Genomic DNA, 12,157 nt, shown 5'->3' on the forward strand with positions numbered 1-12,157 from the left:
GTCACAGAACGAAGCCACTCACATTTGATCCGAGCCTCTTGGAACCCATCTCTCTGGGGTAATCCATGTCAATCTTACGGTACAGCCTTAGCACGGAGTCCACGTGGACCTTGGAGTATCCCCAAGGTATCGAAAGATCGTTGAAGAGAGCTCCTTCCACACATTGGTTGACCTACCCCATAGCCACCGTGGTAGTAATGTTCAAGGTGGACACGACAAGCTTGCACACTTTGCTTTCTGTGATGTCACCCACAGGGTAATGGGCCAATTCTTTTTCTGCAAACCCCGCAGACGTGCAGCTGCTCCGACGACCACCAAGGCTCACAACATTTTCTTCACCTTGCTGCTGCCTATTGGATCCTTCAGGGTATTCAAACTTTGCCACCAACTTGCCCCACATAAGATCCTTGATGTTATCGGGAACCACCCACATGTCATCTCGTTTGCCTCTCCAGCTTCTATATGTGATTGCAACATGGTCCCTCACTAGACACCTGATTGCTGTTTTGAACGGCCCTAGAACAACTTTAGGTCTCGTGGGCTCCCCGACTGAATTGACCTCCGTGATGATTGTCACGTCCCAAATTCTTAATCATGTAATTAACCATAATCATGCTTTTTAAGTATTATGTTTAATTTTACGTAATTATAATTCAGAATACTAATGCAATTCATTGAAATAATTTGGATGAGGGAAAGAAATCCAGAAGAGAAAAGGATTGAATTCGCAGCGAACATGGACCCTTTTCACTTACCTGTGGGCCCCACATGTGGCCCCACCCTCCAACTACTCAAATGGGTAGCCCACCTGCCCTCTCTCTCTCTCCCACCTGCTCCCTCACTCCCACACGTGCAGCAGCAACTACAGCTCCCCCTCCCACTCAAGCTCTCACTCCCTCTCTCCATTTTCTTCCAAAATCCGAAGGATTGAAGGTATGCATGTAGTACCATTGCATTCTAGAGCTCATAAGCTACTCATCCATCCAATTCATTTTTGTTTTCTAGAAAGATTCGAGCTGGATTTGATGTCTTTTGGTGTTCTTGGTTGAAGCACAAGGAACACCAGAGTTCTTCGATTTCCCTCCATTTCCTCCACTCCTTAACGGTTACCCAACTCCACAAGCATCTTGAGTAAGTCTCTTAGGCTCCCAATGGTAAGAATTCGTGGTTTGGTTGATCGATTTCGAGTTTTAGCAAAGTTCATAAGTTTTTGAGGTTTTGGACCAAAATGAAGATTTAGATGAGTTTTGAGCTAGGAATCAAGTTACTAGGTTGATGAATGAATTCTAGACTCCATAAACTATCTCAAACATGTTCCTCTTTAGTTTGGAAAAGATCACATTTTGATTTGGCAAGTTTTTCCCAAAATCAGGAGAGTTTTGAGAAGTGCGGAGTATACGCATAAAAGTGCGGATAGTACGCACATGTGCAGAGGTTCCGCACCAAAGTGTGGAGGGTCCACACTTTCTGGAAAAATGGTATTTTGAATTGTATTCAAGATTTTCTTAGGGTTAAGCTACAAAGTTAGTCTAGAACATTTGGTACAGTATATGAGCAGGTGTATGTAGCATAGATTCAAGTTTGGAGTTGAATCAATCGACGAATCGTCGAAAAACACATTTTCAGCCAGGTCTGGAGTGTCCGGACAAAAGTCCAGAGGGTCCGCACATGTTCGGAGTATCCGGAGAAAAGTCCGGATAGTCCGGAGTTTGCTTGAGTTGTGCAAATATCTGGATGTTCTGCATAATTTTGCGCATAGTCCGCATATGTCCGGAGGTTCCACACTTTCAGCCACTTTTCAAATTGGTTTGAGTCCCAATTTTGTTCTAGCTCGCATGTTTGCACTTTTAACTTGTTTTGCGCATCCTATGGCATGCATTGTTGCATTTCATCCATATTCGTGGTATTGCACGCGTTATTCTTTTTAGAGAACGTGGAGCCGGTGTTCCAGGAGAGCGAAGGAGATTTTGGGCATTCACCTAAATAGCAAGGCAAGCAACTAAGCATATTGATCCCTCTTATGTAATTGGATAAGTCTAAAATTGATGAAATGTGCTTATGTATGTATGCATGTTTAGTGACTCAGTGTCGGGTACCAATGGGTAGAACCTATGCCGATTGCATTCTTCTACTTTGAATACTTGTGTATTTACATTCCTTGTAGCCTTGAGGTGTTGTCAATGTCTAGACATGAGTTCGACTTATATGCTTAGCCATGCTTAGGTCATTCAGTAGAAGTCGAACGATGGCGCGTTCCGTTGTTCATGAGCATAGGATCTTCTTATGGTTACATACACTTGTTGAGGTTGAGATGGTTGTATAAGTGGTGAGTATGAGACGAGATGTGGGCGGTGCTAGGATGGTATTTTGTCCTGCCCAGATAGACGAAGACCGGACACCATAGACCGCTTGCATCGTTTAAGACTGATCGTCAGAGTAGTTGGCTTTAGCACTTACCTTACTCACCACATGGAAATCTAATGGTAAGGCGAGCCGAATACCTTCATAGCTATGGCTTTGTGAGGCTTGAACATCGACGGTGTGAGCGGGCGGCTTATGAATTTTCCTGTCAGTATGCATAATTTGCTATATTATACCCCTAAGTATAACGTATGTGGTTGTGATGCTTGATGGGGTGAGATGCATTTGAGAAAGATACGTGTAGTTCAAAAGCGAGCATACTTTAATGTTCATTGCTCATTTTGCATCATGCCTTTGGACATGTATTTTCATCAATATATAATATACGGATCCAAGTAAGCGAGATCAACATAGCAAAATAGTATTAGATGGAGTTCGATTTTTCACCTATGTCAGGAATTAACCTTCGCTTCTCTTTCTTCTCATCGTCACAACAGGATGAGAACCCGTGGCAGTTTGGGAGATCTTCCCAAGGGTTTTAATGAGGACAACCTTCCGCCACCTCCACCGCCGAGCATGGCGGAAGTGCTCATGCGAATTGAGCAAAACCACCAGACAAATCAGGCGCTCCTTGAGGCCCTCGTGCGCAACACGGCCCCTCATGGAGGATGTGGAGCCGGGCGCCGAGATGATTTCTCAGATTTCCTGAGGACTCAGCCGCCAGTTTTCTCGTGGGCTGAGGATCCTCTGGACGCTGACCACTGGCTCCAGACGATCGAGCAGAAGCTCGCCCTCCTTAGATGCGAAGACCACGAGAGGACGCTCTTCGCCACTCATCAGCTTTAAGGTCCGGCGGGCGCGTGGTGGTCCAACTACTTGGCCATGAACCCCGCCAATCATCAGGTGTCTTGGGCGGAGTTCTGCCAGGCATTCCAGGATTTCCACATTCCCAAGGGTCTTGTGGAGATCAAGCAATGGGAGTTCATGGACCTTAAGCAGGGAGGCCGATCGGTGATGGAATATGTGCATGTGTTCAACCACCTTGCACAATATGCTCAAGATGAAGTGAGCACCGATGAGATGAAACAATACAGCTTCGTTAACGGTCTCAATTCGAAGATGCAAGACTGGTTGTTGGCACACGAGTTTGCCGATTTCAACAAACTTGTGAGCACCTCGCTGTCGGAGGATGAACTCCACAAGCGAGGATCCGGAGGGATCCCCTTTGAGATTCGGCCAGGGGGATGGTTCTGAATCTACCTCGTACGTGAAATAAATGGGAGTAAATGAGATGCAGGTGGGATGGATGATCGGATGCAGGAGAAAATAAATGCTCAGGGGATTTTAGACAGGTTCGGGCCACACGGAGCGTAATACCCTACTCCTGTGTGCATGCTACAAATGCTCAGGGAATGCCTCTCTGAGGATATGTTGTGTTACAAGGATGCCTGTCTTAGTCTAGAGCTTCATTAGCTTGTCTTGGTCTTGAAGAAACCCTTCTCGAAGAACTTGATCCGCAGCGAGCTCGATCTCCTTTTCTCTGGGGAGCCCGCCCCTCCTTTATACCCCGTCGGGGCGGCTTAGCGTGCCCAGAAAGGATGGCGTGAGTTACAAGGCGCTATAAATGGAAAGCAACCATCATGGGCTGTAGTTTGATGTTACGGGGGGTTGAAAATGCGCCCCCGTTCGGTCATGTCGTCATCATCCCGCTTTTCAGCGGGTGCAGTGGGGAGGGCCCAAATGGGAAGCCACTGAGCAACCCCGCGTGCCCGCCCGGTCAGAGCAAGCCCGACACATCAGAGCGGTAGGCGATATGCCTCGAGCCCTACAACGTTATCCCGAGGCATGCCGGATGACACGGGATGGGATCCGCCGCATTAAATGCTTCCACACCTCCCTGCCAGGTAGTGGTAGGGACTGATAGCAGGCGTGGGGGGAGTGGTTGGAAGTGACAGGCCACGCTCCCTCTTAAATGCAGCATCTGACCTCTCACCAATTGACACCTCACCGCTAAGCCCTTGTGGGGTCCACCGGCAAGGGGCTTCTCTGGTCCTCGGGGAAGTGTGAGTGCTCAGGGACTACTGCTCATAGCCCCGAGCACTCTCTCCCAGATATGCCATTCCTCGATTCTCGGGGAAATTGGGTACTCAGGGACCACTGTTCGTGGCCCCGAGCGCTCTCTCCCAGAACTGTGTCTGCTCGGGTCATCGGGGAACTCGGGTGCTCGGAGACCACTGTTCATGGCCTCGAGTGCCCTCTCCCGGAACTTGTACTTCTTGGGTCCTCGGGGAACTTGGGTCCTCGGGGACCACTATTCATGGCCCCGAGTGCCCTCTCCCGGAACTTGTACTTTTTGGGTCCTCGGGGAACTCGGGTACTTGGAGACCACTATTCATGGCCCCGAGCGCCCTCTCCCGGAACTTGGTCTTCTCGGGTCCTCAGGGAACTCAGGTACTCGGGGACCACTGTTCATGGCCCCGAGTGCCCTCTCCCGGAACTTGGTCTGCTCGGACCTCGGGGAGACAATCCCCGAGGGAGGGCGTCACATGGCACTCTGCAGTCCTGGCCTTGGTACTCGGGGACCCCTAGTTCCCATGTCGCCGACAGCAGCCCCCGGGCCCATTGGCAGGCAATAGCCCAGAGACTGTGGATGGGGTCCTTATTTCTTCGAGGCCGATCCATGCATTGATGCCATGTGGCCTATTCTTAGGCGCTGGAGTTTTGCGGTCTTGGCAGTCTTTTCGGCTCAGGCTTTTTGGTACAGCCCAGGCAGGGAACCGAAAGGGCGCATGTCCTTTTGAGTTCCGAGGAGAGTGATAACGAGGCAGGAGGCGCGCGTGGCAACCGCGCGGATCAAGGGTAGTGCGCTTGGCAACCGCACAGATAGAGGGAGATTCGCCTGGCGTCCGTGCCGATCGAGGGGAGCGTGCTTCACAGAATGCGCCGCAGAAAGTGCCGTTTGAAATCCCCAGGATATAAAAAGGAGAGGGGGAGTGAACTGTCGCCCCTTACGCCATTCTTGTGATCGCCACCTCTATCTTCTTCTTCTTCCTTGCGCACCGGGAGCTCTCGCCCTCTTCAGCTCGCAGCGCACCCTTCTTCTCAACTCCTCCAACACACTCCCCACCCCCAAAAAATGCTAAGGGCAGGAAGCAGCCGCCAGGACACGTCGAGCTCCAACAGCGTTCTGCCGAAGTCCTGCCTTGTGAACGAGGAGAGGGCGGAGAAGGTCCGCAAGCTGATGGTGCCCCCCGGCCAGCGGGAGGCGTCGGTGGTGACACTGGTGAACTTTCCGTCCTCCACGCGCCGGGCTGGTGTCGCCGTTCTCGACATTCTTCCTCCAAGTGCTAGACACATTTGGCATCCAGCTGTCGCACCTGAGCCCGAACTCGGTGGTGATTCTGGTGATCTTCGCACATTTCTGCGAGATGTTCGTGGGAGTGTTGCTGTCGGTCAACCTGTTTCGGCACTTCTTTGTCCTCCGAGCAGCTGGGAAGAAGAAAGGATCTGATGGGGTGGAGGTGGTCGGCTACTGCAACTTCCGCCTGCGGGAGGGGCTCGGCGAACTCTATATTCCTCAAGTGCTGTGCAGCAAATGGGAGGACTAGCTCCGGGACTGGGTCTACGTCGACGTCAGCCCCCATGACTGCCTCACGCTGCCCCAAACGTCGACGGAACCCCACAGGCCGACATGGGAGGTGGCCCCCGCAGAGAATGAGTGCCTGCGCCCGGTGCTGAACCGCATCGATGACCTGCGCCGGGTGGGGCTAACTTCTTTGATAGTGGTCGCCGACTACCTGCGTTGCCGTCTGGCTCCCTTGTGGGGGCGTGCCCACACGTCCTGGATGTACACTAGCTTGGGTGACATCACGAGGACCCACGACGAGGGGGCGCCAGCGACCCTGTTGAAGGTGGTGATCGGCGTCGACGACCTCGCCCGGGCGGTCCTGCCCTGAGAGGAGCTGGCGCTCTGCGCGGATCCGGGCCGGGCGGCACTGCAAGCATCTATGCCGGAGTTCGACGCCCAAGGACTGGTGGATCGTCCAAGACGCCAGAACCCCGGGACCATACAGATCCCCGGGGTGGATGACAACATAGGGCGGGGCGCTGCTGCCGAAAGTAGCAGGCCAGCGGCCCGAGGAGAGAAGGGGAAGCATCCCCGGGCATACGTCCCTCAGCCGTCTTCATCGTCGTCGCCGTCACCTCTGCGACAACATCTGGCGGTGGGCAGTCTGACGGAGGGTGGCCGAGGTGGCCAATCTTCGGGAGCGGAGTCCGAGATGGAGGCCAGATCTAGGGTGTGGGAGCCCGAGGGCCAGGGCCCGGCTGGCGGCGCAATGGCTAGCAGCCAGGCCAACCAGCCGCTGGAGAAAGGCTCCGGGGCGGCCACTGGGGTGGCCCACAACGGCCTGAGGGCCAGAGCCCTCCCCCGAAGAGGAGGAAGGCAAAGCCCAGACCGAAGCCGCAGGGCCCTGACTTCTGGATCCCGAAGTCCCGGTGGCAGTACCGCGGGCCAAAGACCATGTAAGCTCCCTTTCTGTCTTGAGCATATCTACCCAGATGTTAGTTTGTCACTAACCTTTTTTTGTTTTTAGGCCGCCCAAGGACCCCGCAGGAGGCCAAAGGCAACCAGAGGAGCCGAGGCAAGTCCCTGCTCCGGGGCCAAGCACGCCTATTCCAGAGCCGAGCGTGCCAGCGGACCCGGAGCCGAGGGGACCAGCCAGCACTGAGCCGAGGGCCCTGGCCGGTCCCGAGTAGCAGGCGCCGACCGATCCTGCCTTGAGCACTCCGAGGACGGAGCGAGTGGCCACGGGGGAGGTGGTCGCAACGAGGGCGGCACAGACGCGGCGGCCGTCAGGGACCCCAAGCGCCTCTGCCGAGAGGGCCTGCAGGGGACCCAGCCACGACCACCTTCTGACCAGGCCCTGGAACCCCTCCCGGAGGTGCTGGGAAGCACCCGGGAGGTCATCGAGCGGCTCGAAGTGGTCGTGGTGGTGGAGCGGGCCGAGCTCGACAAAGAGCTCGCCGCTCTGGTGTAAGAGAGGGGCCGGCTGGAAGAGGTCGGGAAACTTTTGGAGACCTGTATCGCCTCGGCCCGCGCATCTTATGAGAAGTCAATGCGCGAGGTGGTCGAGGAGCGGGAAGTGCTGGAGGAGACATGCGACAAGGCCATCGCCGCGTTGGAGAAGGCCAGCCGCATGGAGCGGCTCGTGACCGAGTGCGACCAAGCATCCTGGAGGAGGGCCACGGAGCTGCTTGCTCGGGAGCGGCAGCTGCTGTCTCGAGAGGAGGCGGCCGGCAAAAGGGAGGAGGCTGTGCGGTTTTCTCAGGCGAACTTGGCCCGCCAGAACGACGAGCTCGAGCATGGCCGCGCTGAAGTCCTCTGCCGGGAGGAGGAGGTCGCGGTACGTGAGACATACATCGAAATAACAGCGGTGGCCCTTGATGCCCGGGAGGAGCAGATTATGCGGCGCGAGGAGGAAGGTGCCTCGGCATTGTCGGCTCTCGCCGCCCGAGAGGAGCTGGTCGCGAAGCGGGAGGGCGATGTGGCTGCCCAAGAGCGGGCCGTCGAGGCCCGGGCCAAGCAGGTGGAGCGAGCCCAAGCCGAGAACCAGCCCGCGAGGGGCGTCCCGATCAGCGCAGCCGACGGCACCAGCCTCAAAGACCTGTTGTGGAGTGCAAAGGACGAGCTCGAGATTGTCATTGCCGGGTGGACTAACGTGAAGATGATGATGCGGGACATCCTCCAGCGGGCATGGAACTCCGTGAAGGCAGCTGGGCTCGGGCACGTGCACATGGGCGAGAAGGGGCTGGACAAGGGGACGATCGGCCACCTCGCCCTCGTCTTTGCGGAGATCGCCCAGCGCCTCGAGGCTCTTCCAAATGTTGTGCAGGAGCTGGCGTCCCAGGAGGGGCGTGCTGTGGCCCAATCGGTGGCCAAGCACGTTCTCGCCTGCTATCGCAGCTGAGACCCCGCCTTCCCGCTGAAGCCGGTCCGGCAGGGCGTGGTCGAGGTCGAGGAATCCGCCGCCCGGGAAGCCATCCGCAACGTCGCTGCTGAGGTGGCGGCGTGTTTTATGCAGGAGCCAGAGCCGGAACTGAGCAGCGGCGGCAGCAGCGACATGTCTTTGCGTCCTCCAGAGCCTGCAGATAGTTAGGTTTTTTGTTTTTGGAACATTGTAAATGTGGGAGTGATCCCCTCCAGAACAATTTCTTTGAATATAGTAGAAGGCTTTCTTTAGGATCGAAACTCCACTGTGTTTGTCTTTATATTGTTGTCTTTTTGCTTGATCTCCCGAGATGCACTGGCCAGACAGAGCCCGGCCTTCTTCCCCAGAGAATTGAGTTGCCCCGACCACTCATCGTACGAGTAGTGGGACCACCTGAGTGCCCAACCCCCGAGGTCTCGCAAGTCTGCAGCTGCTAAGTCAGAGACATAGACACGAACTTCTTTGCTCGAGAGACAAGTCCATCCAGCACGGTGCACGCCGTGACCAGTGAACACTTTCCACCTTGCGACCTCTCAGGCGAGCAGACCGGAGACACGTGTGGGCGTAAGCATGACCAAGAGTTCCCACGGTTTGGTGGTGTCCAGGGTAGGACTGACCAGACCGAGCACCGACAGCCCGCCCCTGGAGTCTAGGTGGTCCCGACCACTCTTTGCTCAAGCGGTAGGATTACCCGAGAATCCCAGAGACTCAGTAGTGCTCGGGGTACTGCCAACCCGGCCGAACACCACGGCCACCATAAAGGACCTCGGTCAGACATCGCCACCTGTACGGTACATTGACTACTATTTGTTTTTGTTGTTCCAGGAAAGCGGGCATGCGGGCAGGGTTTTGCGTGCGAGGAGACCGTCTCACCGAACAGATTAGCATGCGAGGGTCTCGAGGACAACTTGGGAACAATAATTTGGTGCGTATGTATGAAACAAAATTCATATAACTTTTAGTTACTCACTGGACAGCTGTCAGCCTTCCGGCCGACCGATCCAGGAGGGGGTAAATGCCCCAACCTCAGGGCGCCCGGGAACGTTTGTTTCATCGTACGGAGCGCCCGAGTTGTGGAAGGCAGGTGAGAGAACCAGGGGCTAGGCGGTCCCGACCACTCATGTTCGAGCGGTAGGATTACCCGAGGACCCCGTAGGTTCGAGCAGCGCCCTGGGCACTGAGGCCCTCGGGGTCGGGCTGCTTGGTTTTTGTTTGTTGATCTGTAAACTTAAGAAATAGGCAACGACTCTTTGTTTGGTGCTGCGGTACTCATTATAGACTGCTCTCATTTTTTACCCGAGATCTCTCGAATACCCGAACCGGCAAAGTTTACAGACAGAGGTATAACCAAGAGGTCCAATGGTTTGGTGGTGCCTAGGGTAGGAATGACCGATAGCTCGCCCCTGGGGTCTAGGCAGTCCCGACCACTCTTTGCTCAAGAAGTAGGATTACCCGAGAACCCTAGAGGCTCGGTAGTGCTTGGGGTACTACCGAGCAACTAGGCATCACAACCTACCATGATAGACTTAAGTCAGCCGCTACTACCTGCGCGCATACTGACCGGGATCCATTTTTATCAATGGGAAAAATGAGAAAGCATGTTTTCTCGCACAAATCGAGCATCTCACCAAACAGATTAAACATATGGATTACAGAGAGAAAACTTGGAATAAGAGTGTATATTGACAATTTGTATAGAAGTGGTAACTTACATGGTTGGTGGTAGCCCCCGGCCAACTTGGGCAGGGGGGACCCCTGGCCTAGTTGGCCCGAGCACGAACATGTCTACTTAGGGATAAAATTTGCATAGATGCTCGATATTCCATGCGTTTGGGAGCGGCTGCCTGTCCTCTCTGGCCAGCCGAAATGAGCCTTGTCGCGGGGCACCGGTCACGATGAAGGGGCCTTCCCACATGGGGGAGAGTTTATTCTTTCCTTCGCGCGTTTGGGCGCGTCGGAGAACTGGATCCCCAACCTCGAGTGACTGGGCCCGGATGTGACGCTCATGATAGCACCGCAGGCTCTGTTGGTATCGGGCTGCTCGGACGGTGGCTCGCCGCCGACGCTCCTCCAAGTACTCGACGTCGTCGCATATTTGCTGTTCCTGTTCACCTTCTGAGTAAGCATTCACCCAAGGGGAGCCAAGAGTGAGCTCGGAGGGAAGGACCGCCTCAGCGCCATACACGAGCAAGAACGGAGTCTCCCTGGTGGTGCGGCTGGGCGTGGTCCGGTTGGCCCACAACACAGCAGGTAGCTCGTCGATCCACCCTTTCCCATGCTTTGCGAGCACGTCGTAGGTTCGGGTTTTGAGCCCCTTTAGTATCTCAGCATTCGCACACTCGACCTGCCCATTGCTCCGAGGATGAGCGACAGAGGCGCATCAGAGCTTGATGTCAAGGTCCTCGCAGTAGTCCCCGAACAGGGTACTTGTGAACTGGGTGCCATTGTCGGTGATGATTCTATTCGGGACGCCGAAGCAACTTGTGATACCACGGATGAATTGAAGCGCCGTGTTCTTGGTAACCTCGATAACTGGGACCGCCTCCGGCCACTTGGTAAACTTGTCGATGGCGACGTAGAGGTACTCATAGCCCCCGATTGCTCGGGGGAATGGACCCAGGATGTCCAGCCCCCAGACCGCGAAGGGCCATGACAGGGGGATGGTATGGAGAGCCTGAGCTGGCTGGTGAATCTGCTTTGCGTGGAACTGGCATGCCTTGCAGCGTCGAACCAACTTGGAAGTGTCCTGGAGAGTTGTAGGCTAGTAGAAGCCTTGCCGAAAGACCTTCCCGACCAGCATGTGGAACGATGCATGGCCACCACACTCGCCCTCGTGGATCTCAGTGAGGAGCTCACCGTCTTCTGCCCGGGTGATGCATTTCAGGAGGACAGCGTCCGTGCCGCGCCTGTAGAGATCCCCATCTACTATGGCATAGCGTTTCAACTGCCGTGCAATCCTCTCCGTAGAGGCATCATCCCCGGGAAGGATGTTTTCTTTTAAGTACCCTCGGACAGTTGCCGAGCAACCCCATGTGCCCGCCCGGTCAGAGCGAGCTTGACACAGCAGAGCGGTAGGGGATATGCCTCGAGCCCTGCAACGTTATACCGAGGCGCGCCAGATGACGCGCGATGGGACCCGCCGCATTAAATGCTCCCACGCCTCCCTGCCAGGCAGTGGCAGGGACTGACAACAGGCGTGGGGGGAGTGGTTGGAAGTGACAGGCCATGCTCCCTCTTAAATGCCGCATCGGGCCTCTCACCAATTGACACCTCACCGCTGAGCCCTTGTGGGGTCCACCAGCAAGGGGCTTCTCAGGTCCTCGGTGAACTGTGAGTGCTCGGGGACTACTGCTCATAGCCCTGAGCACTCTCTCTCGAATATGCCATTCCACGATTATCGGGGAAATCGGGTGCTTGGGGACCACTGTTCGTGGCCCCGAGCGCCCTCTTCCGGAACTGTGTCTGCTCGGGTCATCGGGGAACTCGGGTGCTCAGTGACCACTGTTCATGGCCCCGAGCGCCCTCTCCCAGAACTTGTACTTCTCAAGTCCTCGGGGAACGCGAGTACTCGGGGACCACTATTCATGACCCCGAGCGCCCTCTTCCAGAACTTGTACTTCTCGGGTCCTCAGGGAACTCGGGTACTCGGGGACCACTGTTCATGGCCCCGAGCGCCCTCTCCCAAAATTTGGTCTTCTCGGGTCCTTGGGGACCACTGTTCATAGCCCCGAGTGTCCTCTCCCAGAACTTGGTCTTCTCGGACCTCGGAGAGACAATCCCCAATAGAGGGCGCCACGTGGCACTCT

The 12,157-nt window shown here is 55.4% G+C and overlaps 1 protein-coding gene across 1 annotated transcript; it reads left to right on the forward strand.

Annotated features, from left to right (window-relative positions):
• Positions 1 to 6,368: 6,368 nt before the first annotated feature.
• Positions 6,369 to 7,119, forward strand: LOC133905997 (predicted GPI-anchored protein 58). The gene is made up of 2 exons (XM_062347810.1): positions 6,369 to 6,805; positions 6,957 to 7,119. Exons 1-2 carry the CDS (start codon positions 6,369 to 6,371, stop codon positions 7,117 to 7,119), a joined length of 600 nt encoding a protein of 199 aa, XP_062203794.1.
• The last annotated feature ends 5,038 nt before the right edge of the window (positions 7,120 to 12,157 follow it).

Source organism: Phragmites australis, chromosome 23 (genome assembly GCF_958298935.1).
Source record: "Phragmites australis chromosome 23, lpPhrAust1.1, whole genome shotgun sequence".
Classification (NCBI taxonomy): domain Eukaryota; kingdom Viridiplantae; phylum Streptophyta; class Magnoliopsida; order Poales; family Poaceae; genus Phragmites; species Phragmites australis.